This window comes from Gracilinanus agilis, chromosome 3, assembly GCF_016433145.1.
Source record: "Gracilinanus agilis isolate LMUSP501 chromosome 3, AgileGrace, whole genome shotgun sequence".
In the NCBI taxonomy this organism is placed as follows: domain Eukaryota; kingdom Metazoa; phylum Chordata; class Mammalia; order Didelphimorphia; family Didelphidae; genus Gracilinanus; species Gracilinanus agilis.
The window spans coordinates 265,476,842-265,504,714 of record NC_058132.1 but is presented as its reverse complement, the minus strand read 5'-3'; the positions used below and the strand labels follow the sequence as shown (position 1 = coordinate 265,504,714).

Genomic DNA, 27,873 nt, shown 5'->3' with positions numbered 1-27,873 from the left:
TAAATAGACTTTCTCATCTTCTTGGATGACAAAGAATCTATAGTTCAAAGTGCATTTTAACAACTTTTCCTCTACATTTTTGCACTTACCTAAAAAACAAATAAACAAACAAAAAGGGAACTTGCTTAAGTGTACAGATAAACAGTATGGAACTCTCAGTATGAAACAAAAAATGTTCACAGGCCTAGAATGCAATCAGAAAATGACAGATTCCAATCACCCTCCTCTTTTCAGTGTTTTGGGTTTGCTAAAGGGTCATCATATTGCATTAGTTATGGACATTTAAATGTATAGTTGATGATATAAGATGATTTTCTGGCATCTTAGTTACCCTGAGGAGAGCCTCAACATGAAAAAAATGGATGTTTTTCCTCAGGAAAAACTTTCTTCCTAAACTCCTGAAGAGCAGATCTAAACGTATGAGATATGTACATATTCCCTTTCCTTTAAAATGACTGCAGAGTTGAAAAATACTAGTTGTAACTATGGGCTATAGGGTAATGTCAACCTTAACAAATATTTTAAAAACAAAATTTCCCTCCTTTTTCCCCCCTTAAAAAATAGGGGAACAAAAAAAAACATGTGACCAGCTTAAATGGAAATGATTCTGAAGCACAGGATATGCTGAAGGAATTTCCTGTTCTGGTTTCTCATTCAGCTGGACAATTTGTCAAAGCTGCAGCACCAGGAAATCCCAAACTCAAAAATGAGTCCTTTTCTAACTTTCTGGAGGTGGCACAGGTTCCAGGTACTTTTGAGGGAACCCTTCTCTGAACACTATCTTTGTGAAATTATATATATTTCTTCAGTCATATTTATTCTTTTACTCATTTCAACAATTCTCTAGCCACTACTGTTCTTCATTAGTTCAGTGTTCTATATACAGTAGAGAGCCACTAAATGATTTTTAAACTACATTCACTATATCACTCCCTCTAATTATGCTTTTCATTTACTGAAAAAAGTTGTCAATGTTTACAACTCACCATAGAAAAGTTAAGTGAGATGATTGAAATTTCCTAGGCTAATTCTGAATTTTTAAAAATTGCTTTAAACATTTATAATTACAGCTATTAGATCTGATAAAGTAATAAACACTTAAGTATATAACATATATAAGCATAAACTTATAGGTTGATATTATAATTGAATTTGTTAAGTTAAGAAGAAAGAGAATAATAAAGTAGAATTTCCTCAAATGTGAATTTTCAGAGAAGAAACTTAAATTCATCTTTTTTTAAAAAGTAGAACATTATTAATTTTCATGTTATGTAAAAACATTTTCCAGATCCAAATATTGTCTATGTACAATAGTTTAGCCATGTCTATATTATGCAGAAATAATAAAGGAGGAGGAAAAGGGAAACTTACAGGGTGCTGCAGGATATAGGGTTGAGGCTGCATCCATGAAGGACTCTGCACCTACTCAAAATTAAAAAAAAAAAGGTATTAAAAAAACTCCTGATGTACTGATTCTGGCTGATACCTGACTCGCCTAGTGTGGTTTTTAAAAAAGAATTTTTTTAAGTTACCAAAAAAAAATCAAAATAATGCTTTCATTTATTCACAGATCTATTCTAATGTTCTTGAAATGATTTTTAAAAAATCTCTCCATTTAGAAACCATGAAAATAACTGAATACTTTATAAATAAAATTGTATTTCTTGTACTTGTTTTGTTTACTTCATCCTTCCTTATAACTATAATATTGACTTTGAACTCATTTAAGCAAGTAAGCTCAAGCTTCCAGAAAGGTGTATACAATTTCAACACATGATGGTTAAAACTAGTTCCTAAAATTATACCAATATAAATGATTTCAACTTTGGCATCTCATCCCAGCCATGATATGTATTCAACATTATCTAGGAAGATTTTGAGATTTTCATGTAGGTAATACAAAAACAATTCTTTGCAAAAATATATGAAACTTATTGAACATCAGCTTTAATTCAGCCAGAGAAGAAAATCACAAAACTCTTCAAGTTCTTGCTGTTTTATATATATCCATTCACTTTTTATATATTCAAAAAGCATCTATTAAGTACCTATGTGCAAGACATTGATTCCTAAATCAGTTGTGATATATTTTTGAGATTTGTTTTTTAAATTCATGTGAATGCTTAATAGAATTTTCTGAACAGTTGATCACTGTAAATACAGAAACACCTTCCCCCCATGTTTGATGAAGCAGGTATTTTGATAACATGACAGCCTAAACATTGCATTTCAATATAAACTAGCTACGTAAATGTTTGTTTTGATAAGAACAGCTGAAGTCATTCCCTTACCAAGTGAGGAATTATGTTTCTGAAATTATTCCTAATTATTAATGATTCTTAATCATCCTAAAACTAAAAATCTGTGCTTAAAAATAAGATTTGATATATAGCTCTTCAAACTTATGGCCAAATCTCTAGCTTGTGCAAGGACCAAAATTTACTGGATTTATTCTCTAAAGCAAGTAAGAAAATGTGAGCATAGAATTAGAGCTAAAAGTGTCCTTTTTTTATTTTTTATTTTTTCAAACCCTTAACCTCTGTGTATTGGCTCCTAGGTGGAAGAGTGGTAAGGGTGGGCAATGGGGGTCAAGTGACTTGCCCAGGGTCACACAGCTGGGAAGTGTCTGAGGTCGGATTTGAACCTAGGACCTTCGGTCTCTAGGCCTGACTCTCAGCCCACTGAGCTACCCAGCTGCCCCTAAAAGTGTCCTTTTAGGCCATCAAGTCCAACCACTCATTCATAGACAGGCTCAGTGCTATGCTCATAGTTACATACCTAGTGTCTGACATCAAATTTGAATTGAGGTCTTGACTTCAAGTTCAATGCTCTATCTCTATCTCACTGCTTCTATCTATCATGTAAAACCAATCATTCCACTCTTTGGATTCCAAAGTTTCCTTGTTTATTATAAATGCTCAAGTTGCTTCTTACTCTTCTTTTTAAGAATAAACACCATTTATATTCCACTCTACCTTCACTGCCTAAAATTAGAAGGTCTTTGAAGGTTGGTGGACAAAGTGTTTTCAGATTAATATATTAATGAGGCCCTAAGACTCATTTGCTCTGTCTTTTCTCCCCAGCCAAGGCTGATTAAAGTTAAGTGCTTCTGGCTTATAAACATTAAGTTATCTGGAATGGAGCCTTTCCCCCATTAGAGTATTGGTGGTGTCTCCTAGATGCCAGTTTCTCAAATCTAGTTGCTGTTCATGGTAGCTTGATGGGGAAAGGTCTAATCTGACATGAATTGCTTGTAATTGCAGAACTTTCACTGTTGTTGATCATACAGAGGCAAATAGCTAGAGGAGCTAATTTGGGCCAGATCCTTCCATTTTTACAATGGTTCAGTGGACTGAGAGAATTAGCAGGCTGCCAAGTCAGGGCCTATATCAAATCCCAGCTCAATATCAAATCTCTGTTCAAATTCAAACAAAAAAATCATCATTAGTCTTTTAATTGTGTTCCTTAATTTTTGCATGCATAAAATGGAAAAAACCAACCAAAGGTTCTGTTCAATATAGGCTATAAAATGAAATATTAAGGATATCCTATTTCCACATTTCCAAATGTAGCTCCTATAGATGACAAATGAACAATGTGTTTTAGGAAAGAATAAGATACTCATGACAAAATAATACATAGGGTAATAAAGTCATATGAAATTAACTTATTTCTAATCAATCAGTCAGATCTATAATGGACAACATTTTATTAATTCTTTTGTTTTATTAAGTTATATGGTAGTCAAAATGCAAATGCCGGGCAAGATACTTTAGTTGTTCTAAATACTGTCAACAGGAATGATTTAAACTCCTGTCTATTCTTTCATTTGTTTGAGAATTATTTCTTACAACACATGGAATAATACACAAGAAGTGTTCTTATCTTTATTTGCAATGATACACTTTAAATAACATTTCTGAGCAAAAAAGAAAAAAGAATTCTTTTAGCGATAAAATTGGCTAAATAATTAATGAGAAAAATACCTAAATGTATGGTTTATTCATAGTTCTCATTAGGTCTTATAAAAAATGTTAAAGGTAGTCAAGACAGACTTCATAGATGAATCCAATTCGATAACCATTTATTGAATGTCTTCTCTGTGCCAAGGAAAGTGAAATACCAGTATAGGTATTTGAATTAATTAATTAAATTTTTTCTTTCATCACTCTGTAACAAAAGTCAAGAGGAATAACAAAATTGCTAAAGGGATTGAGAATGGCTTCCTGGAAGAAGCAGTAGTTGAACTAAGTGTTAAAGGAAGCATAAAAGGAGAAAGGAGTACATTCCAAGTGTAAGGAACTGTATAAGCCAAAATATAAATTTGAGAAAGCATGGGACATGTTATGAGTATGGTAAGTAGTCCAAGTTGGCTAAACAGTAGATGAAGGGAAGTAATGTGAGACTCCAAAGCTAGATTGTAAACAACATGCCTTGAATGCAAAATTTAGGGGCGTGGACTTTGAAGCTGGGAAAATTTGTAAGATTTCTGGGAAGAAAAGTAAAATGTGAGCAGATCAGTTTGTTTAGCAAATTATACTCTTGATATCGGTTTATAGGATGAATCAAACAAGGACATTAATAGAAATAAGGTGAGGACATAACTGAGAATTATTGCACGTGAATGAATGGAACTTATAAGTGATGAGACATGGGACTGAGGGCTATGGAGAAGGCAAAGTTGACTGAAAAGTTTATGAGCATGGGTAACTGAAAGAATAACTGTACAATTAAATTTATAACTAAGGAAGTCATGAATAAAGGAAGGTTTTAGAGGAAAACATAAATTTGGTTTCAAACATATTTATTTTCAAATAGCAGGGCATCCAAATCATGATATATAACTCACTGGAAATGCAAGGTAAGGGGGGGGAAGAGAGAGAGAGAGAGAGAGAGAGAGAGAGAGAGAGAGAGAGAGAGAGAGAGAGAGATTGGCTTCCACTGCCATGTAAATTTTACTCTCTCCTGTACCCTGTAGGGAAATCCTCTATTCTCTGTTGGGGGAGAGGGAGAGCACTAGGGTGTGAGTCAATAGAAGAGAGGTTTCTCAGAGACCACTTGGGGCATAAACATTAGTTGGGGACAAGATGAGAAAGCTTCTAGAATGTAAAATCCTGAGTTTTCAGGAAGTGGTTTGAGGGGGGAGGTAAAGTTTGACGATAAAGAAGAATATCCATTAGTATAAGACTCTGAACTTAAAACAGAATCAAAGGATCCTAGAGATAGAGCTAGAAGGGACCTCAATGGCATGGTCCAACTACCTCATTTTACAGTTGAAAAAACAAAGGCCCAGGAAGATTAAGTTCAAAACCAACTTCANGAGAGAGAGAGAGAGAGAGAGAGAGAGAGAGAAGGAGAACACTTGGATTTGCAGATCAACTAGATAAGAGGCTTAAATTTAAATTCAAATTTAAATTTATATGACATTGATAATGAATGGGTGTTCAGAACTTATAATGGAATTATGGGAATCCATAACACTCAGAGGACACAGGAAAAAAGAAGAACTTAAGAGAAGTGAAAGTTAGAGAGGTAAAAAGAGTCAGAAGAGTGTCCAGGAGAAAATTATAGAGGAAAAAAGGAGGCAATCATAGCTACCACTTATATAGTACTTTAAGGTGTACAAAGCACTACACACAAATTATCTCATTTGATCTCACAACAACCTTTTAAGGTAGGTGCTATTACTATTCCCATTATTAAAGATGAGGAAAATAAGGCTGAGAAAAGTTAAATGATTTGCCCAGGGTCACATAATTGGTGTCTAAAAATTCAAACTCTGCCTTTTCTGACTCCAAGTCTAACATTAAAATGACCATGTCACCTAATTGCCTGAGATGTTTGATAATGTGAAACACAGCTGAAGAAACAAAGGTGGATAAAGTCAAGAAAAGAACAATGGATTGTGAAACTGCAGTGGTGACTGAGAGAAATCAGTTCAAAGAGAGAGGTGGATAGAAGACAAATTGCAAGATGTTGAGGAATGGCTGGGTGGTAAGAAAACAAAGGCAAAGCATAGAACTCTCTTCTAGGAAGTTTATCAGTAAAAGAGGAGAGAGAATATGGTAGCAGATGCAGGTAGATAACAAGGTTAGTCGGGAATTTTGTGGTTTTTGTTTTTAGTATAGGGAAATGGCATACTTGTAGGCAATGGGGAAGAACACAGTGGATTGGAAGAGACAGAAGATTTGAGGAAGAAACAAGATGGAGGGTGTAAAGTGATGGAGTTTATTTTAAAAAAATAACTCAGGTGAAGGGGTTGGTTTTTGGCAAAGAAAAACATATCTTCCTCTTAACTAGTAAGTAAAGAAAGGCAGAATAAAAATACAGAACTTAAAAAACAATTCAATTTAATTTTATGTTCACTTCCAAATTCTCTTTCTCCCATATTCTCAATTCACTGAGAAAGCCAACCCCACCCCCCCAGATCCCAAACCCATTACAAATATGCATAGTAATGTAAAATAATTTCAACATACACTCATATACATACACACATATAACTATATCAATTTCTCTATATGTACATATATATGCATATATATAATTATATATAATTTCAGTATATCTGGAGATGGGTAGCTAATTTCATCATGAGTCTTCTAGAATTGTGGTTGTTCATGTTGTTGATTAAAGATTTTAAGTTTTTCAAACTTGTTTGTCTTTATAATATCATTAATGTATAAACTGCTCACCTGGTTCTGCTTACTACCTTTTGTATCTTTTCATTTAAGTCTTCCTAGGCTTCTCTAAAACCATCCCCTTCATCATTTCTTAAATATAGTATTCACATATTGTAACTTGTTTAGCTATTCCCTAAATGATGGGAGCCCTTTCAGTTTCTAACTCCTTGCCAATATGCAAAATCTCTGAAGTCAGAAAAGGAGAAGTTGAGGGATCTCAAGTTAAATAGCTTGAACTTTTTAGTAAAATAGGTGGTCAATTTGAAAACTTCTATATGGAATTAGGTCAGGGTCTTAAAGGAAAAGGGGAGCTTTTGAAAAAGACAGTGTGGGTAAAGCAAAAGAGATGCAATGAGACATGAATAAAAATATTACTGGTTAGCAATGAATCCCAGGAAAAATTAAGTAGTACAAATTTAAAATAGATGAAACCACATGGCTTTATGACTTTAAGATGACTTTTAGGCTATGTAAAGTGGTAAGAGAAGCTATAAGTGAATGACAGAGTAGAAAGTAAATGGAAGGGTAGAGGGATTTAAGGTCACAATGACAATAAAGATTAGGTTCTGTGAAATGATGGAAGAAGCAGAAGGACAAGGTCTTGTGGTTTGAGAAGGGAATGTTACAACTCCAGATTCTGGGGGTGGAATTGAATTGAGAGATATTGTTTAAGGTGTGGCCATGCTGGGGTTAAAATGGAGTAAAGAAGGTAACTCCAAGAGAGGACATTGGAAGGGCAATTAGCACTTCCCTTAAATTTACCAAAGCTGATATCAATCAAGTGCTAAAAAATACTAAATAAAGTTGGAGCATTTCTTAAGAGATGACTGAAGAAAGGGGAAAATATGTTGGCAAGAGTTTCAAAAGAGAAACTGAATGATGTCAGGTAGTGGCAGTGAGAACATAGAGAGCTAGAAATAAGCCAACTCCCATATCTTGGTAGGGAAAGTAGCTAAAGGTTACCAGTAGACAGGCCTGCCAGGGATATGCTGTCCCTTGGGGGGAAAAAAAGTTCTGATGACCTGAAGAAAAGGCCTGATATTGTTGGGAAATTTATATAAGAAAAGGAGTTCCATAATATAGAAAAGAAAGTTAGGGCACTGGGGAATATAATGACTGGTTGTCTGGCATTTTCCCCCTTATATTCCTTCAATTGTATTATTTAATTCATATATACAGGGCTAACACCATCTCCTACATGGAACGAAGTTAGTCCTTAGAAAGGGGAAATATAAGGTTCACTAGATCTATAGGTAAGAAGCAAATCATGCTTGCTGGTAGTCCTATTTTGACGTCCTATCATCATTGAAGCACCTAGGTTTTGCCTTGATCACTATGAGCAAACTTCCACCTTTTGCCCTACTATTATGCTTCTGTCTTGTATCTGATATATCATACCTCTCTCAGTATTCTATCTCATATCACTGTTTTTCAGGGACAACAACCTGGCTTTGCTCTCACCAGTCATCTCAAAGTACAGTGCCTTGAATCAATGAGGTAATCCTTTGGGGCTAACTAGTGAATAAATATTTACCAACCACCTATTAAGCTATACAATAAAAAAGGCAAAAGGCAATTTCCACCCTCAACAAGCTCGTGCTCTAATGGGAAAAGACAGCACATAAAAAGCAGTTTAAAATATGTGTGTGCTTGGAGTAAAGATGAGGTGGGTGGGATGGAGGAAGGTTCCTTGCATGGGGTATAATGACTACTGTAGGATGGGAAATGATGAGTTGGATGCTCTGGGCCCTTTCATTAACAGAGGATTTGGGAAGAGTTCTCTGATGTATAAGCCTTCACCTTCTCCAATCAGTGGGAAGGGTAGATCCCCAAGGGCTGGGAGTATTGAGGAAATATGGTTTTCAGAGCTGATGTGACCTTGCTGCATGATGAATTCTATAGATGATGATGAAGTCCAGGAGTGCAGTCAGGTGGGAAATTATTAGATAACTTCCATGGGAACACTCCCTAAATGACACATCTTGGGGGTGTTCTCCAATGTCTTTCCTCCAACCCTGTCCAATCAGAGGGAGAGAGGAACTCCAGAAGCAGAGTACCAAATGTCCCACACCACAGATGTTGACCACCTGTCTTCTAGGACAATTTTCATTGTTTAAATCTTCCAGATACCAACTGCATTCTCCTCAAGGCCCATCAATCTTTCTCAAATCCATTAGTGGGATATCCTATTCTGCATCTATTGAGATATCTATTGAGATATTCTGCATCTGTTGGTTTGATTGATGATATGGTCAATTATATGGATGGTTTTCCTAGTATTAAATCATCCTTGGCATTCCTGGTATAGATCCCACCTGATTATAGTGAATAATCCTCGTGATAACTTGCTGGAGGTTTTTTGCTAGTATTCTATTTAAGATTTTTGTATCTATGTTCATTAAAGAGATTGGTCTGTAGTTTTCTTTCTCTGTTTTTGGTCTGCCTGGCTTTGGAAACAGTACCATATTTATGTCATAAAAAGAATTTGGTAAAATTTCTTCTTTGTTTATTTTGTCAAATAGTTTGCATAGTATTGGGATTAGTTGTTCTTTAAATGTTTGATAGAATTCACTTGTGAATCCATCTAGCCCATGGGATTTTTTCTTAGGGAGTTACTTGATGGCTTGCTTAATTTATTTTTATGAGACGGGATTGTTTAAGTATTCTATTTCATCTTTTGTTAATCAGGCAATTTATATTTTTATAAATATTCACCCATTTCACCTAGATTGTCATATTTAATACCATATAATTGGGAAAAATAGTTCTTAATAATTACCTCAATTTCCTCTTCATTAGAGGTGAGGCTGTCCTTTCCATCTTTGCCATTATTAATATGATTTTCTGCTTTCTTTGTTTTATTAGATTAACCAGTTCTTTATCTATTTTATTTGTTTTTTCGAAGTACCAGCTCTTAGTCTTATTAGTTCAATAGTTATTTTATTTTCAATTTTGTTAATTTCTCCTTTGATTTTTATGATTTCCAATTTAGTTTTTATCTGAAGTTTTTAAATTTGTTTTCTTTCTAGTTTTTTTAAGTTTCATGCCTAATTCATTGACTTCTGCCCTTTCTTGATTTGTTGATATATGCATTCAGGGATATAAACTTTCCCCTGAGTACTGCTTTGGCTGCATCCGATAGATTTTGATAAGTTGTTTCCTCATTGTCATTCTCTTCAATGAAATCAGTAATTGTTTCTTTGATTTATTCTTTGGTCACCAGTTTTGAAGAATTAGATTATTTAGTTTCCAATTAATTTTAAATCTGCCTTTCCACAAGCCTTTATTGATTATGATTTTAACTGCATCATGGTCTGAAAAAATTGCATTTTTTATTTCTGCTTTCCTATGTTGGTTTGCAATGTTTTTATGCCTTAGTACAGTGATAGGCAAACTATGGCCTGCAGGCCAGATGTGGTCCCCTGAAATGTTCTATCTGGCCTCCTGACATTATTCCTAATCTGAGGAATACAATGAAACTTCAAAAGAGTTGCCTTAGAAACAGATTGACAGATGAGCATTTCCTTTCCTTTGGCTCCCTCTTTAAAAAGTTTGCCCATCACTGTCCTAGTACATGGTCAATCTTTGTATATGTGCTGCTGAAAAGAAGGTATATTCCCTTTTATCCCTATTTATTTTTCCCTGGTTATCTACTAACTCTAATTTTTTTTAACATTTAATTCCCTTCCTTTACTTTTCTTATTTATTATTTGGTTTGATTTATCTAGTTCTGATAGAGGAAGGTTAAGGTTCCCCATTAGTATGGTTTTACTATCTATTTCCTCCTTAAGCTCCTTTAGAAATCTGAAGGCTATACCATTTGGTGCATATATGTTGAATACTGATATTTCTTCATTATTTATACTGCCTTTCATCAAGATGTAATCACCTTCCTTATCTCTTTTAATGAGATCTATTTTTGCTTTAGCCTTGTCTGAGATCATAATTGTGACTTCTGCCTTCTTTGTCTCAGTCGCAGCCCAGTAAATTCTGCTACACTCTCTTACCTTTACCCTGTGTATGTCCACCTGCCTCAAGTGTGTTTCTTGTAGACAACATACAGTAGGATTTGGTTTTTAATCCATTCTGCTATCTGCTTCATTTTTATTGGTACGTTCATCCCATTCACATTCACAATTATTACTGTCTGTGTATTCCCCTCCATTTTGACTTCCTCCTTTGATTCTGCATTTTCTCTTATCTCTCCTAGCCAACCCTCCAACTTTTCACTTTTAGTCAATCTCCCCGTGTTCCCCTCCCTAATGTTACTCCCCTTCCCAACCTCTCCCTTCTTATTCATTTCTCTCTTACTATAGTGCCTTTTAAATAATGCCCCCACCCTCTCCCTCACTTGTATTGCTCCCCTCCCCACCAGCCTACTTATTACCCTTTTATTTCTCTATAGGGCATGATACAATTCTCTGCCCCAATAGACCTGATCATTCTTCCCTCTCTGAGTCAATTTTAATGCACGTAAGATTTAAGTATTACCTGTCTCCAACCTCTTTCACCCTTCCATTGTATTGGCCTTCTCGCCCTCTCCCCCCATGCACTTCTTTATGAAATATATATTTACTCCATTTTATCTCTTTTCCCATTTCTCTTAGTATAATCCTCTTTTACACCCTTACTTTTTATATATTTTTTGACATATCATCCTATATAGTTTGTCACTTGTGCCCTCTTAAGTATACTTCTTCTAGCTACCCTGATGATAATAACAATTTTTAAGAGTTACCAATATCATCTTTTCTCATAGGAATACAAATCATTTGAACTTACTGGGTCCCTTAAAAATTTTTTTCCCCCTTTCTTAATTACCTTTTGGTGATTCTCTTAAGTTCTGTGTTTGGGCATCAAATTTTCTGTTTAAGTCAGGTCTTTTCTTTAGGAATGCTTGGAAGTCTTCTATTTTATTAAATGATCATAATTTCCTCTGCAAGAATATAGTCAATTTTTCTTGGCAGTTGATTCTTGGTTGTAGACCAGTCCCCTTGCTTTGTGGAATATCATATTCCATGCTTTCCGTTCCTTCAGTGTAGATACTGCCAGGTCCTGTGTTATCCTAAATGTGGCTCCATGATATCTGAATGGTTTCTTTTTAGCAGCATGAGGTATCTTTTTCTTGGTGTGATAGTTCTTGAACTTGGCTATAACATTCCTAAATTGGGGATTTCATTCAGGAGGTGATCTGTTGATTCTTTCAATCTCTACTTTACCCTCTTGTTCAAGAATGTCAGGGCAGTTTTTTTGGATAATTTCCTATAGAATGATGTCCAGACTTTTTCTTTTGTCATTTTCTGGTAGTCCGATAATTCTTAAATTTTCTCTTCTGGATCTATTGTCCAGGTCTCTTGTTTTATCAATGAGGTGTTTCATATTTTCCTCAATTTTTTAATTCTTTGATTTTGGTTTATGGATTCTTGATGCCTTGTGAAGTCATTTGTTTCTAGTTGTTGGATTCCAATTTTTAAAAACTGAATTTCATCCCTGGCTTTTTGAGCATCCTTTTCCTTTTGATCTGTTTTTCTTTGTAGGTCATCTTTCACTTTCTTTGCCTTGTTTTCAATTTGGTCAACTCTGGCCTTAAAGAAACTATTTTCCTATTTTAGTTCATGTACCTCTGTTTCCAGATGACCTTTTTTGCTTTAAAGTTCTTTTCCCAGTTTTCTTTAGCCTCTCTTAATTGGTTTTTGAAATTTCTTTTGATTTCTTCCAAAGCTGGTATCCAATTCGCTGGAGTTCCAGAGTTTTTGCTTAGTGTTCCTTGACCCTCCTCTGTTCCATTTGTTTTTTGTTCATTACCTTTTAAGCTGAATCGAGCAGAAGGGTCCCCTGGCTCTGTACTATTCTTGGATTTAGTTTTGTGTCCCCCTTGAAGCACTTTGTTTTTGATTGGTATGGAAGGATTTTTACAGAGGACTCGATTTTTGCTGCTTCTAAGTGGCCATCTTGACTCTGTCTCTCAGATATCCCATTCTGAACACGCTACCCTTCAGTTTTACCACATAGGATGGATGAATGTTAATCACATGCTATATTTCCAAAATACGTAAGAGGAGGGCCCCCATTAGAAAAAAAAACATAAAGCTCTAAGAAAAACAGATCCTTTATAAAAGTGGGAGAAATTCATTGAACATCACTGTGTCGATCGACAATGTTATCTGACTAATACAAATTAATTAAGAGGCATATTTTGATATTTTAGTCAGTTTTTACAACTCATGTACAGGTAATTGTTCCTTGCTACAAATTAGTGGCAATTCATTCTAAATTAAGTACCTTCTTTTGATTTAGAACTGTGATTTCATCAGTGTAGGCAGCATCCTGGTTAAGGAAAATCTCTGTACACCAATAAAGAGCAGCAACTGTTCAACAAGTTAGATTTTTAAAGAGTTTCCTGAGGGTACTTAGAGGTTAAAATGCACAGGGTCACACAGCCTGGATGTGTAAGAGGCAAGACTTGAACCCAGGTGTTCCTGACTCCAAGGTCACATCCTTTTATCCACTATGACATACATGCATTTCAAGGGACACTAGTGCTGTGTAAAATAATCTACATCACAACTGATCACAATTTTAAAGACATAAAACTAATGTAGTGATCAATATGATCCTATGAATCAATGGGATGCTGCTTATGAAGCCAGAAAGCACAAACCTGGTATGTAGAAACAGGAGAAGCAATATAAGGTGTAATAGATGTTTGAGTGATCATTCGATTTGTAGCAATACTGTAAGGTGAAGGATAAAATCTGGAACAAATGGAAAAGCCCTTGTTAAATCATGCTCTACATTTTTATCACTTATTAGGTAAAAACTCTGTAGAGTTCATCTATCTCCCTTCATATCTTCTGTTAAAACAGGAGTTGTAAGCCTTGACTCTTACGAATTTGTTTTTTTAAAAAAAATGACTACTGAATTTCAACATAAATAGGTCATTTTTTATTCTATGTAGATATTTTATGCATTTAAAAATATTATTCAGAGAAGATTTTCATAGGCTTTATCAGACTTCCAAAAGGGTCCATTAATCAAGAAAGGTTAAATAGTTCTACCTAAAAATATCGCATATGTAATTTTAAGTACATACCCATTCTGTAAAGCAGCTGTAGTTGGGTCATAGGTAAGTGTCATTCCAGCCTATAGTGAGAATAAATGTGTAATTAAGAATGGAATAATGTAAATAATGTATCATATTCTATTTTTAAATCTTGAAATGCAAAACATGTATTGTTCAATATGATTAGAGTATACAAATTAGTATTTTGTGTATTTATTTATGTTTAAGAAGAACAAACATTTACATTAGAATGTAAGCTCCTTGAGGCCAGGGGCAATTTTTGGTTTTGTCTTTATATCCTTGCTAGCACAGTGGTTGGCCAATAAGAGGCTTTTTTTTTTTTGAACTGGACTTGTCCTTTAATTGGCACAGGAAATTCCCTGCTAAAGAACTGTCTTCTAAACATCTTCTGTAACTGATAGAGCCTACATGCAACTAACTCTCTGACTTGCTACAGGTCAGATGATCATTAGGAGTCAGAGGAGGAACTTTAATTCTCCTATTTATAAATCTGTGATTTTCTAATCCAAATTGGATTCTCACTTGGAGGCCAATCCTTTTATCCAGGATGCCATGATTCCTCTCAGAATGAATGAATATTCCCCCTTCTTTTTTGATATCAGTCTTCTTTAAGGTTCCTTCCATCTCTAAAAAACTATGATGCTATCATTTTTGCATCCTCTCTTTTCAGTTTCTTAGACAGTATCCAGTTCATTTCCCTCATTTTATAGGTGAAGAAACTGAGACACAAGAGATTAAATTATGTGCCCAGGGTTTCATAGCTAGAAAAGATCTGAAAAGGAAATTGAACCCAAGTTTCCCTAGTTCAGTTCTAAACTGCTAGATTTTGAAGCCTTTCGGTATGTACACGACACAAAAAGTTACTACTTTTAGAGGTTTAGTAAAGACTTTATCATATAGGAAAATTATTTTCCAAAATTAATCTGCAGGCAGGAGGGAAAATAACTTTCAACTATAAATGCATTGTTGGACTCTCTCACCCAACTTCTGATAAGTGTTAAATGTTGTTATCTTTCAACGAAATGCTAGGACCCAGAGGTTCCAATCACTGGCCTATAACTGTAAACTTATTGAAATGCAGACTCCAGCACGTCATTCCTCTCATTTTACTTGATTTGTGGATTCCTGTAGTTGTCACCCAGAAACAAAGTATATATTTGGATAGTTTTAAGGTAAGATACAAACCAGCTCTGTACCCTTAATAGTCCTTCAAAAAGTGATGTGTGGCTGGGTTAAAAAAGTTTTTTTGCATGACTGTTTTCTTAAGTAGTCTCTGCTACACATCCACCCTGAAGTTTCAGGGAAAGACTTACAAGCCTCACCTCTCCTTCTCTGTGCCATGCTCTCCCATTCTGTATGTACTTGTTCTGATTCTGTCGCTTCTTCTGTCCACCATCTGCAAACTTGCACAATAGAGGTTCTGCAGGAGCTAAGGAAATGGGGGAAAGAACACTCTGAAAAAACCAAAGTACTATACCAGTGCATGGACTGAACATGAAAAATTAAGAGGTGTTTTTTTGGGGGAATGGGGAAAAAGCAGAGATCACTGCTAATAATGTAGCAAAGCCAAGAGGCTTAAATATTAATTTTGAAATCATCTACCAGTAAAAAAGTACATTATAGAATGAAACAATTCAGAGACTCAAAAAGGTCATAAATCTAGAGCAGTGGTTCTCAAACTTTTTTGGTCTACCGCCCCCTTTCCAGAAAAAAATATTACTTAGCACCCCCTTACAGTTATTCACCACCCCCTGTGCACCTGTGGCCATCACCGCCTCCCTGGATTGCTGCAGCACCCACCAGGGGACAGTGGCACCTACTTTGGGAATCACTGATCTAGAGCATAAAGGGATCAGAGAAGCTATCTAGTATAATCCATTCTACAGATGAAGAAACTAAGGCTCATTTTAGGCATATATAGCAAGCATCAGAGATAGAATTTGAACCCAAGAACCATGAGTCCTCTTTCTACCATACCACATTGCCTCCTGGCTAGAACTGAGTTAGAAAGAAACACTACTTTGAGATGTGAATAGGACTAATCAGTATTTTTCCCCTTTCAGACACTGCAGTGGATTCTGTGTTCCTAGAGTCAGGAAAACCCAAGTTCAAATTCAGACACAGATACTGTCTAGTTGTGTGACCCTGGGTAAGTCACTTCATCTGTCTGCCTCAGATTTCTCAACTGTAAATCTGAGATCATAGCACCTACCTGCCAGGGTTTCTGTGAGTCTCAAATGGGGTAACATATGTAAAATACCTGGCACAGTAAGTGCTTAATAAGCTTCCTTTGCTACTTTTTAAAAAATGTTTTACTTTGTTTTTGTATAGCCATGAAGATGGTAGTTGATTCCCAAAAGCTCTGTCTCTTTCTGTGTATTTCTAATTAGTACATTGAAGAGAATCACATGCTTCTTCTGTCTGGTTCCCACATTCTGTGCTTTGTCTCCTAGAGTAACATGATTACTACTTTCATGTGCTGTTTCAAAGTCAAATAACCATAAAGAGAAAAATATTACTTGTGGAAAATTTACTCCTTTCTCCCCTTTTGTCTCTTATTATCCTAATTTATTTCCTATTTTCTATCATTGCTAGTGCTCAGCCCCTACCCACCCACTAATCACAGGGTGGAAGCTGTGGTGTGACCTGCCTTAGAATATTACCCTGCCAAAAGAAAAAAAAAAGAAAGAAAAAACCTAAACCGAAAAACAACCAAAAAAAAATAATAACCACCCAACCTCAAAGAACCTGTAATTCCTTCCCTATGAGCTGTCTGAGCTGTGTGTGACACTCCTTTCTCTTTTAATCAGTCGGCAACACCCTTATGGGGCATGTTGGGATGTGAACCTGAGGTAGTTTCTGAATGAGAACTGCACTCAGCATGGGGAGGAAAGAGCCTAAATCATAACATTAGATGTCTGGCAAGAATATCAGCACAGGCATTCACCCTGCTTTTTACAAAAGGGCTCTTTGTTTATCTCCTGTCTCCACTCCCCCAAGCTTTCCTGCCTAAGGAATTCCCATTTAAGGCAACCTGGGTGTGGTGGCAGATGGGAATTGGGCCAAATCCCAGAAGGTGAATGAAGTACCCTCTTTGTTTTTTCAGTATAAGTTTGGATTTTCAGAAACCATCAGATTCTACAATGATGATTAAAGGTACAGTAAATGGAAGCAACGGAGGAAAAGAGAAGCCTTAGCAAAGTCTCTTATAATCTGGCCCCTTTCTATTAGACTTTCCTGTCTTACACTTCACTCCACATATAATCCATTGAGTGACGCTGACCTTCCTTGCTGTTCCATGAACAAGTCATCCCATCTCTTGACTATGAAATTTGTTTAAACCCTTACATTCCATCTTTGAATCAATACCATATATTGCTTCCAAGGCAGAAGAGTGGTAAGGACTAGGAAGTGGATGTTAAGTGACTTGCCCATAGTCACAGAGCAAAGAAGTGTCTGAGGCCACTTTTGAACCCAGGACCTTCTGAGTCCAGTCCTGGTTCTCAATACACTGAACCACTTAGCTGCTCCAGACTCTATGCATTTTTTCTTAGTCTCCCACGTCTGGAATGCTCTCCTTTCTCATCTTTGATTCCTAACTTCCTTTACTTTATTCAAGTCATTTTCTGCAAGAAGCCTTTCCCAGGCTCCCTTAATGCTACTAGCCTTTCCTCTCATAAAATCTCCAACTGATCCTTTCTATATCTTTTATATGTATAGTTATTTGCATGTTGTCTCCCCCATTAGAATATGTTCTCCTTAAGGGCAGGGACAGTCCTTTAATTTTTTTCTCCATGGCTAGCATTTAACATTGTTCTTGGCACATCATAGGCATAAGTCACTTGTTGACTTGTTGATCTCTCTTCTTTTAACATTGAAATTGGATCACTTTAAATGAGATGGAACACCAGAAAACACTCTCCAATAAATATGAGTCCTCATACTTTTGAGATACAATTTGTGTCTAAGAAATATACGTTGAGGTAACTTGATTGTACTTTTCTATTTCCAAGTTATTAAGTGCTAAACTTCCTTAAGACTTCTTTCTTATCTCGCAAGGAGTATCTGTCTGTCTCTCGGCATCCCTACATTTATGATCATATGACAGACTTCAAGAGAGACAACTATGAGGCGCAAACCAATGTCCCAGAGATTGAGAGAAGGGAAACCACATTGGATTCTCTCATCAAAAAGTATATCATCAGGGGGAAGCTGGGTGGTTCATAGGCTGGAGAACCAGGCCTAGAGATGGGAGTTCCTAGGTTCAAATCTGGCCTCAGACACTTCCTAGCTGTGTGACCCACTGCCTAGCCCTTACAGGTCTTCTGCTTTGGAACCAATACACAGTATTGATTCTAAGGTGGAAGGTAAGGGTTATTTAAAAAAAAGTATATCATTCTCATTTTTAAAAAATGACCTAGGATGTAGGTGATATTAAATTTGTCCTAGATGTAATTTGGCTATCATCACCTTTTAGAGGAGGGTAGTAAGAAGCAAACTTTGATGACCTTTAGTATTTCTCAATAACCAAACAATTATTTATTAAGTACATAATCTACGTGAGGCATTGTGCTGAACACTGGGGATATGAGGGGGAAAAAGTAAAAATAGTTTCTGAAATTAAGGAGCTTACATTTTAATGGTCAAAATAGTGTGGGTGTATACACATATGATACAAATAGTGAGAAACATGTTAACCTTGGCAGGGAAGACATCAGCAACTTAGGGGGAAGGGGAGAACTAGGAAGGTATTGCTTGACCTGAATCTTGAATAAGCCAAGAATTCTAAAATGCAGAAATAAAGAAGAAAGGCATTTTAGGAATAGAGGAAGCTGATGCTGAGGAGATGGAACACTTAAATAAAGATGGTATAGTTGGACCACAGACTGTGTGTGGGGAGTCATATATGAGAAGACTGGAGATAAAGGAAGGGATTAGATTGTGAAGTTTTAAGTGTTAAACAAGAGATCTTAGATTTAATTCTAGAAGTAATAGGGAGTCACTGGAATTTAATAATCAAGAAGGTGAGATGCACAGATTTCTATTTAAGAAAAATCACTATGGTTTCCTTGCTCAATTTTCTCTTCATCCCAATCTATTCTTCACACATTTGCCAATTAAGAGGCTTATTGTAATAGTGAAGGCAAGACATGGTGAAGATATGTCTTAGAGAGATAGCTATATTGAGTGGAGAGAAGAGGACAAATAAGAAAGATATTGGTGGAAATCAACAAGGTTTACTAGACGGAAAGTTGCAGGGGAGAGAGCAGGGTAAAGAACAGTCAATAACTGAAAATTATTAAATGATTTCAAACCTGGGCAATTTAAAAAGTGATGGTGACTTCCTAGGGAAGTTCATAAGAGTGATGAATGTGGGTAGAAAGACAATGTTTGGATTTTGAATTTGAGATGCTGATGGCAAAACAGTTCAAAAGGTCCAATAAATAATTAGTAATGTTGGGTTGGCACTCAGGAGCAAGGGATAGGTACACAGACCTAGGAGTCATCTGTATAAAGAGGTTAACAGAAGTCTTAGAAACAAATAAAATTATGAAATGAGAGTATAGAGAGAAAGGAGAAATGGCCAGATAGATGTAGAACAATACATACTTGTCAATGCCAGAAAATTAACACTTATATTTGAAATGTTCTTGCACTATTTTTTCCTGACTCGGATTTTTTAAAAAATCTGATTTTATGGAGTTTAGTTGGCCTAGTGAATAGTAAAAAATTTTTACTCACAGACATGATCTAATCTGGAAAAAGCAAGAAACACTATTAGACTGTTCCAATAATTCAGGGCAAATCAGTCAAACTGAGTTGGTGGTGTAACCTATTTAGCCATGTATTACACTGATTTAGTTTAATATGTAAATATATTACATATAAAAAACATATACATGTATAAATGTAACACTGTTTAGTACCATCTTCTATAATGGGATGATCCTTTAATTATCATGAGATGCTAAATTCAGACCTGGAAAATGTGACTTGATCATCATATGAGGATTTGATAATCTCAGATGTCATAAATATGAGATGCTACCTTCCAGAACTTTAATATATAGCTTGTGCATTTTTTTTTCACAAATCACTACTAATTCTCTTTTTTCCCCCCATCTTACCTTCTGTCTTAGAATCAATAGTATGCATCGGGTTCCAAAGCAGAAGAGCAGTAAGGGCGAGGCAATGGGGGAGTGAAGTGACTTGCTCAGGGTCACATACCTAGAAAATGTCTGAGGCCACATATGAACCCAGGACCTCCTGTCTTCAGGTCTGGCTTTCTATCTACTAAGCCATGTAACACTCCCCCTTATCCCCACCCCACTAATTAATTTTTAAGGTTCTTCATCTAAAAGTATAATTTTATTATAATTTATTTCCTTATTTTAAAAAAGCAAGGAGCCTACTATGTTCATGATGTGACTTGATCATCTTAAAGGTCCTTATATATGTATGTGCATTTTTGTGAATAAAATATGTCTTAATCATTTTCATTCACTTAGACTATATGTAATCATAGAGCAAGAGAATCAAGAATGAATAAAAACTCTACCAAAAAAAGCTAAAACGACTAAGTTGTTTTACTAAGTAGTTGTGTCTGACTCTTCCTGACTCCATTTGGTGTTTTCTTGGCAAAGATACTAGAATGGTTTACCATCTCCTTCTCGAGGGTCATTTTATAGATGAAGAAATGGCGGCAAATAAGGCTAAGTGACTTGCCTAGGGTCACACAGTTAGCATCTGGGTCACATTTGAACTCAAATTCTCTTGATTCCAAGCTCAGCATTCTACCCACTTACCTAACTGCCCTAAAATGACTAAATGAATTCTGATAAATGATATCTTTGCAAATATTTTTGCAAAAAAAGCTGCTATTAATATGTTTGTACATATAGGATCTTTTCTTCTTTCTTTGATCTTTGCAGAACAATGATGCTTTGGTCTGCCTAATGCCTAGTCATCAACAGTTTTATGGGATGCACGGGAGAAGAACATTTGGTCATCTAAAAAAAGCAATTTAGGAATGAATGATGGAGGTTGTATCAACAACTGTTTTTTTCATGCACTATTGCTCTATATAGTTGCAAAACTACTCTGTATGAGAAACTACATTTCTCTAAAAGTTCTTGAGGTTTCATTTATTTTCAATGTATTCTAGGAACAAAAATGATATGGAGTAGAATTCATTTTCTAAAGGTTCCAGACATTTTTAGGTAGTAGCAGATGTGCATAATTTATTTGAATTTTATTTCTAGAGTGGCACAGAGCTTAACTTGAATGATTTTATTTAGATTTTATGGAGGGGGGGAAAGTTTTGCAAAGGTATTTGCTTTTTAAAATGAAGATGCTTACTACTACTAGTGAGGACATTCTGAACACTGGACTGTGCCCCTTACGAAGCAGGAGAATATTTAGAATGTGAGAGAAACTGATTTAAGCCATATACTGAAAGAGGCAAAAATTAGCTCAAAAAGGGGTTTTCTTCATTGCCAGCTCTACACAGAACATTTTTTAAATATTAAAGAAATGTGATGTTTTTCATTCATTTATACGTAATCATATAAACAAACAGTAAGGCAGAGATCTGTTCCCCTCTAACATTGAAATAAAAATTCTTCAAATTATGTTCTATACAACTCTAGAAATAAAGTTCAAATTAAGTTTGTCTACCTCAAAATACTCAAAAATGGTTTTAATGAAATTTAAAACATAAAAGGAAATCTGAATCCTTCTGATAATGAATGTCTCTTTATTGTCTTCCTTCCATTTTTGCTAACATGAAAGCAGGGGAAATGGTGTCAGAAATAAAGGCTGAGATAGATTTCAAGCAAACAAACTGAATGTATAACATATATTGTTTGACTGTAATGAGATATTTATTTATTTATTTATTGGAAACAAACACACCAGATTTTATGTATCCAAATGAAAGTCATCTTTCAAAGTGTTCACTTTGGGATTTAAAAAGGCTTATTCCAATGATACTGCTCATTTAAAAAAATTTTTTTGGAAGAACTTCTATGTCCACATATCATTTGTGCCCCAAGATCATAATAATATCATTTCATTTTATAGATGAGGAAACTGAACCTTTCCTCCTTCCCCAAAGTCACATAAGCAGTTAAGGGATAAAGCTGGGATTCAGGCTCCTATGTGACTACAAATCCACTTCTCTTTTGACAATGCTGTCCTGCCTTCCCCATACTGTGATGATATCACCCAGTTTGTTCATCTATTTTATTCATCAGGGTTGGCTCTGAATGACTTTTGACTGCAAAAAAAAAAAAAAATCCCACGAATCCTTAAGGTACAAAATTTGCCATGAGGATATTCATAAGAACAATGCTGTAATCTTTGGGGAATTCTAATGAAATAGTTTCAAAATGTTGTGAATAATGGCAGTATTGTTGCAATAAATGTGACATGCAAATAAAATCCTGAGATGACTACTTTGAAGGGGGAAAATTCTTATCTAGGTGAAAAATTCTGTTTTGATTGGTTAAAATCAGTCAAGTTCCTTTGCAGTACCAAAGTGCACACACATATAGTTTTCCATCATGGGAGTTGTGAAAAAGAAATGAGACAATGGGGGGAAATGAGGAATTGGACTGGATGTTTTTTATAATCCATTCCACTTACCATTTTATGCGTATAAGTAAAATACTCTGAGTATTATCTTTTTGTTTAAACCTTTACATTCTCTCTCAAAATAAATATTAAGTATTAGTTCCAGGAAGAAGAGTCTGGGCCACTGGGGTTAAATAATTTTCCTAGGGCTATATGGTTAGAAAGTGTCCACGGCCAAATTTGAACCCAGGACCTCCAGGCTAAAAATCTGGCTCTCTATCTGCTGAGCACTTAGCTACCCTACACTCTGAGTATTATCAGGTACCCTATAAATGTCAGGCATTATTGCTGTTGTTGTTCCATGGAAGTCCTGTTTTCTTAGTTATCATGGTGTAGAGATAACCTTAGGTAAGGTCAAAAAAGTATTAACTTTGTTAGGTTCTCCCAAGCTGGAAGTATGAGTAAAGACTGTCAATCTGTGGGCTGAAAACCTGAGTGTCACTACCAATAGGCTTAAGGTTGGGGACAGAGCAACTCACAAAAATTGTCTAAAAAGTAGGAGAATAGTGACCAGGTCTCGGTAGAGAAAATATGTATGAGATCATGGATCTTCGAAGTATTGAAGTATTATTACTTTGTCATTCCTCTTTTTTAGCATCTAGAAATCAATAAAACATCCGTGTATTCATTAAGCACCTATTATATGCCTGGTGTTGAATCAGGCAATGGGGATACAATGACAAAAATGAAAGAATTGCTGCCCTCATAGAGCTTACATTTTGTTGAGGTATTAAATAAGGTATATATATAAAACTAAATATAAATACATAAAAAATAAATTTGGAAAAAAGTTTATATAGATACTCGCTCTCTCTCTCTCTCTCTCTACACACACACACACACACACACACACACACACACACACACACGTTGGGGAATGGTTAAACAAATTGTGGTATATGATTGTGATGGACTACTACTGTGCCATAAGAAATGATCAGTAGGCTAATTTAAAAAAAAACCTGCAAAGAACTAAATGGGATTATGAAAAGCAAAATGAATAGAACCAAGAGAACATCATACACAATTATAGATTTAAGACTCAAGAATAAATTGTGAATGTTACTTCCACAGACTAAACTGAAAAACAGAAACATGCCCAATTTATATACACATATCTGTCTTCTGGATGATGCTTTCTATGATTCAGGGATGGGAGGAAAGGTCTGAGACATTTTTAAATAAATTCTATTAATAAAAAAGAAAGAAAAGAATGTGAAAGATGAACAGAAAAAGAGATAATTTTTGTTTTTCTTAGCATATAACCAAGCACCTATGTACTATGTACCTATATTATGCAGAATATGGGAGGCTATAAAAATTTCACACAAAGAATGGACAACTACGTATGTGATTCGAGGCCTGTCAGCTTCCTCCTTTCTGGTTCAAAATTATTCTGAAGGGTCTAAACCAGAAAACAAACAGGAAAACTGACTTTTGCAAATGAGACTTCTGTGGGCTAGCTAAGTGATCATAAGATCATATCAAAATAATATAGATAAAATTCCTAATTTGGTCTAAAAAGAAGAAAATAAAGTTCCAATTTAAAGAAAATCACCATGAATTCAGAGCTAGAAAACAGCAAAGAATGAAATAAAAACCCTTAAAAAGTGATGCATATTAATAGTGACAGTTGACTAACTACCTTTGCTAACACAGACGACTAATATTTCATTGTTTAGTAACTTCCTTTTCTATTTCCTGTTTCAAGGCTTTGCAAAACCTGAGAGCAGAAGAGTACTTTAAAAAGCAAAGGTGCATATTAGTCATGGGTCAGATTAGAAGGTTTTTCTTTTCAGTTTGAAATAAAAAGTGATTCTATTTAAGATCAGAAATAAAGGACAACATCTCTCTCTTTTTTTTTTAAACCCTTACCTTCCATCTTGAAGTCAATACTGTGTATTGGCTCCAAGGCAGAAGAGTGGTAAGGGTAGACAATGGGGGTCAAGTGACTTGCCCAGGGTCACACAGCTGGGAATATCTGAGGCCAGATTTGAACCTAGGATCTCCCATCTCTAGGCCTGGCTCTCAATACACTGAGCTACCCAGCTGCCCCCGACAACATCTCTCTTAAGAACAGAATAATGTAGTACAACCTTTGGATGTTTGTTAATGTCTCAGGTTGTATACCACAAAAATAAGATATTGATTGTATACACACTGCTAGAGCCTCTTGAGAGTAATCTATACTGATCAAATCGCTCCAATCTTCGGTTATGTACTGAATATAGTTTTGATGGCAATATAATTTTTCAAAACTTTTTTGACTTGTTTGGCACTAAAAATTCCATCCAAAGAGACTCAGTTATAGTGGGTGATGTCACATGGTAACTTACTGGACATTTCCAGTAAGCTTTTTCTTTACCCATGTTCTTAGCTGAAATGCTACAACAATTTTGACTTAAATCTCATTTTTAATGGGCAGCCTAAAAATGAACACTTCAAAAAAAAAATGAAACCTACAAAAATACCAGCTTTGATTAACTACTGCAGCCTCATGATATGTTTTCCTGGAAATCCCATTCACTTATCTAAGTCTAATTGTTCTGAGGACCTCTCTATGTTCTCCCTTATTGAAAGGGGCTGATCTTCGTATTGTGGTTGTATCCTAAATTAGTAGTTCTCAATGAGCTATTTCCAGTTGTTAGCCACAGGCAGATAGTACAGCTGAATGAAAAAGATATTACTTAGAAAACTTTCCCTTTCCAGTTATTCAATGTTTGATCCCAATCAACATTTTATGAAACTGAAATTGTCCTTGATAAAAAGTTATTTCAGATTCCTGTCATTTTAAAAATAATGTTCCTCAAAGCAACTCTAACTCTGTCAATGTTTGTTATTCTCAAAGTGCCTCAAATACTATATTCTGTAGATGTTTACTACATAACTAGTTTACTTTACTTTTTTTGCATTCTGCTGCCCACTAATGTGACTATAAGGAATTTGCTTTTAGAAATTCCTATCCTTGGATCCATGAAATATATACCCTCTTCAACATGCATAACCTCATTTCCTGATCTCTTTACATGCTGCTAGGAGGTCAGTTCTGTCTCCAACAAAGGTGTTTAACCCCTTCTTTATTTTTGGTATAAACGATGTTATTGTAACTAAAAAGCATGCCTGGCTGTTTTTTCTCTAACAGATGTTCTTCCTCCCACACCTATTTTGTTACAATTTATCCTACTCTGTCTTCTTTACCCACATGCAGTGTTTTAAACCCCATTCAGCTTATAGAATTAGCTAGTCTCCAATATATTATATGCCATTTATAAGAAGGTTTCATTTCCGGTTTTTTTTTCTGGATTCTGCATAAGTTTGACTAGTTTTATCTTTATCAATAGAGCCTTTTTTGTTTGTTTGATTTATAGGACTTTTCTCTCTATTATTCTTCACTGATTTAATTAACTTAGTGGCAGTATACTTTAACATAGCCACTTATTGAATAATGAATGTTCAAATGCTGGTTTTGTTTTAAAGTTATTGCCTAGGATCCTCTTTTTAAAAAGACCAAAAAAAATCTCTATAGTTTTATAGCAACACCTGCATCTTGCATCCAAGATTTTTATGCTTTTAATAAAATCCTGCTCAGCAACTTATTGCTTTTAGCTGGCAGAACCTGATAGCAAAAGGGTGTAACTTGGGCTTCTAAAAAACCAACTATGGGTGGGTGTTTTTGATTATAATAACAATTGCTTACAGCTGTCCTATCACAGGCAGAACTGGACATGCAGGTACATGGGGGTATGGGAAACACCCAATAGTACTTTCTTTTAGAAAACCTTGTTTTGTTTTAGGTTATTTAGGAGGGATTCAAGAACATATACAGGCAAAAACCCAATGAATTTATACTCCTAAGACCAGGATTCAAGGCTTATCTGTACTACTTATTAGCTGTATGACTGTGGGCAAGTCACATTAAACTCTGTGAGTTTCATTTTCCTCATCTCTCAAATACTGAAAAGATATTTCTGCTGCCTACTTCTCAGGGTACACTGTGAACCCTCATAATTATAAAGAATTATTATGAGTACACAATTGTGTATATAGTTATTTTGCTAATCATTCTATTTCAATTATATATATTAATATTTTTGTATCACTAACCCTCTCCATCTTTGGTAGCCTAGTGAAATGTATATAGACTCCTCAGAAAAAATGTTTTTTGCCTACATTTATAACTGAAGGAAATGCTAAACTTTCCATTAGAAGTCAGTGAAAAGTAAGATTTTTTTTTCCTTGCAAAGTTCATAGACTTCCTGAAATCTACCTATGGGCCCTCGTTCCCCATTCAAGGGTGAACTATGGACCCTAAGTGAAGAACTCTACACATAGAACCAATTCAGGAATAAAGTAATGCCTTTTCTCAATCACATATAATGGAATATGTTAAAATAACTTTAAACCAATTCAAAATGTATTAAGGAACAATTCAGAAAAGGGCTATTAACCTCAAGATATAAACATATTGTCCTAAATATTCCAAAACTGTCTTAAAATTTTTAAGTATAATTTTTTATAGCTTTCAAGCAATTCCATTTTATAAAAAGTATTGACAATAAAAACTGAGGTATTAAGGGAACCAAATGGATAATAAAAATTCTTGACAAACTTCCAGACTGTATGAAAATATTAAAAACCCAAAACATTCATTCTACCACAACAATTATTTTTCCTTTCAGAAGAGTCATTTTTCTGGGTTTTGGCAAAGATAATGCCTCTATTCAAACTACACAGGGGGATAGGTCAGATGGAGGAAAGAGGAATGGTTTTCTGAGGCTTGCTCTGCTGTGTGCCATTTGAGCCCAAGCCCTAGTTAGACAAGTCAAAGGCAACCACAGGATTAACATAGAAGGCATATCCAAAGCAAGCTAAATTCTTAGGGTCAGATTGTCAGTGGTCACATGTGTAGCTCCACTTAGAATCCCACCCTAATTACCTCAAGGGCAGGCACTGAGCAGCAGGGGATACAGAAAGAGTATCAGTCTCATGCTGGGCAAAAAGTGCCCCAGTGAATATTTGGCTTGACTTTGGCCTCTGTTTTATTCTCTTCTCCCCCTCTTTATGTGTTCTTTTCCTATCTTATGTCATATGCCCTTCTCTCCTTTGAAAAATCTTTTTTCCCTAAAGACTTATTTTCCCATTTTTCTTTTCATAGCTGTCTACAGATTTCACTAGGGTCTCATGGCTACCTCTAGATGGACTGCACCAAAGGTTATATGATAAACTGTCTCAAACACAATAATTTATGTGAAAGTGCTTTGTAAATTTTAAAGTACTATATAAATGTGAGGTTTTAAGAAATTATTATTAGAGTCATGAACAGATGGGCATAAAGGAAATGCTAGAATAGAGCTATTTTATGCCTCAGTGAGGCACCAGAAAGCATGTTTTATTTTTCAAAGACTGAATTCTTTTCTAGTAAGGTACTATGAGATCATTTTTAGACAAATCCCTGAATCTCAGCCCTGTTTT

General features: G+C 35.3%; 1 protein-coding gene across 2 annotated transcripts in view; it reads right to left on the bottom strand.

The window, feature by feature from the left end:
- The window catches only part of RBMS1 (RNA binding motif single stranded interacting protein 1), a 271,729-nt gene that overhangs the window by 11,297 nt on the left and 232,559 nt on the right, over positions 1 to 27,873 (bottom strand). The window contains exons 7-10 of one of the 2 annotated variants that reach the window (XM_044669838.1): positions 15,081 to 15,196; positions 13,777 to 13,826; positions 13,345 to 13,438; positions 1,372 to 1,422 (exon numbers count right to left, since the gene is read on the bottom strand). In XM_044669838.1, the coding sequence (XP_044525773.1) occupies positions 1,372 to 1,422; positions 13,345 to 13,438; positions 13,777 to 13,826; positions 15,081 to 15,196 (311 nt within the window). The remainder of the gene's footprint in view (positions 1 to 1,371; positions 1,423 to 13,344; positions 13,439 to 13,776; positions 13,827 to 15,080; positions 15,197 to 27,873) is intronic. The other variant, XM_044669837.1, reaches the window with a different exon arrangement.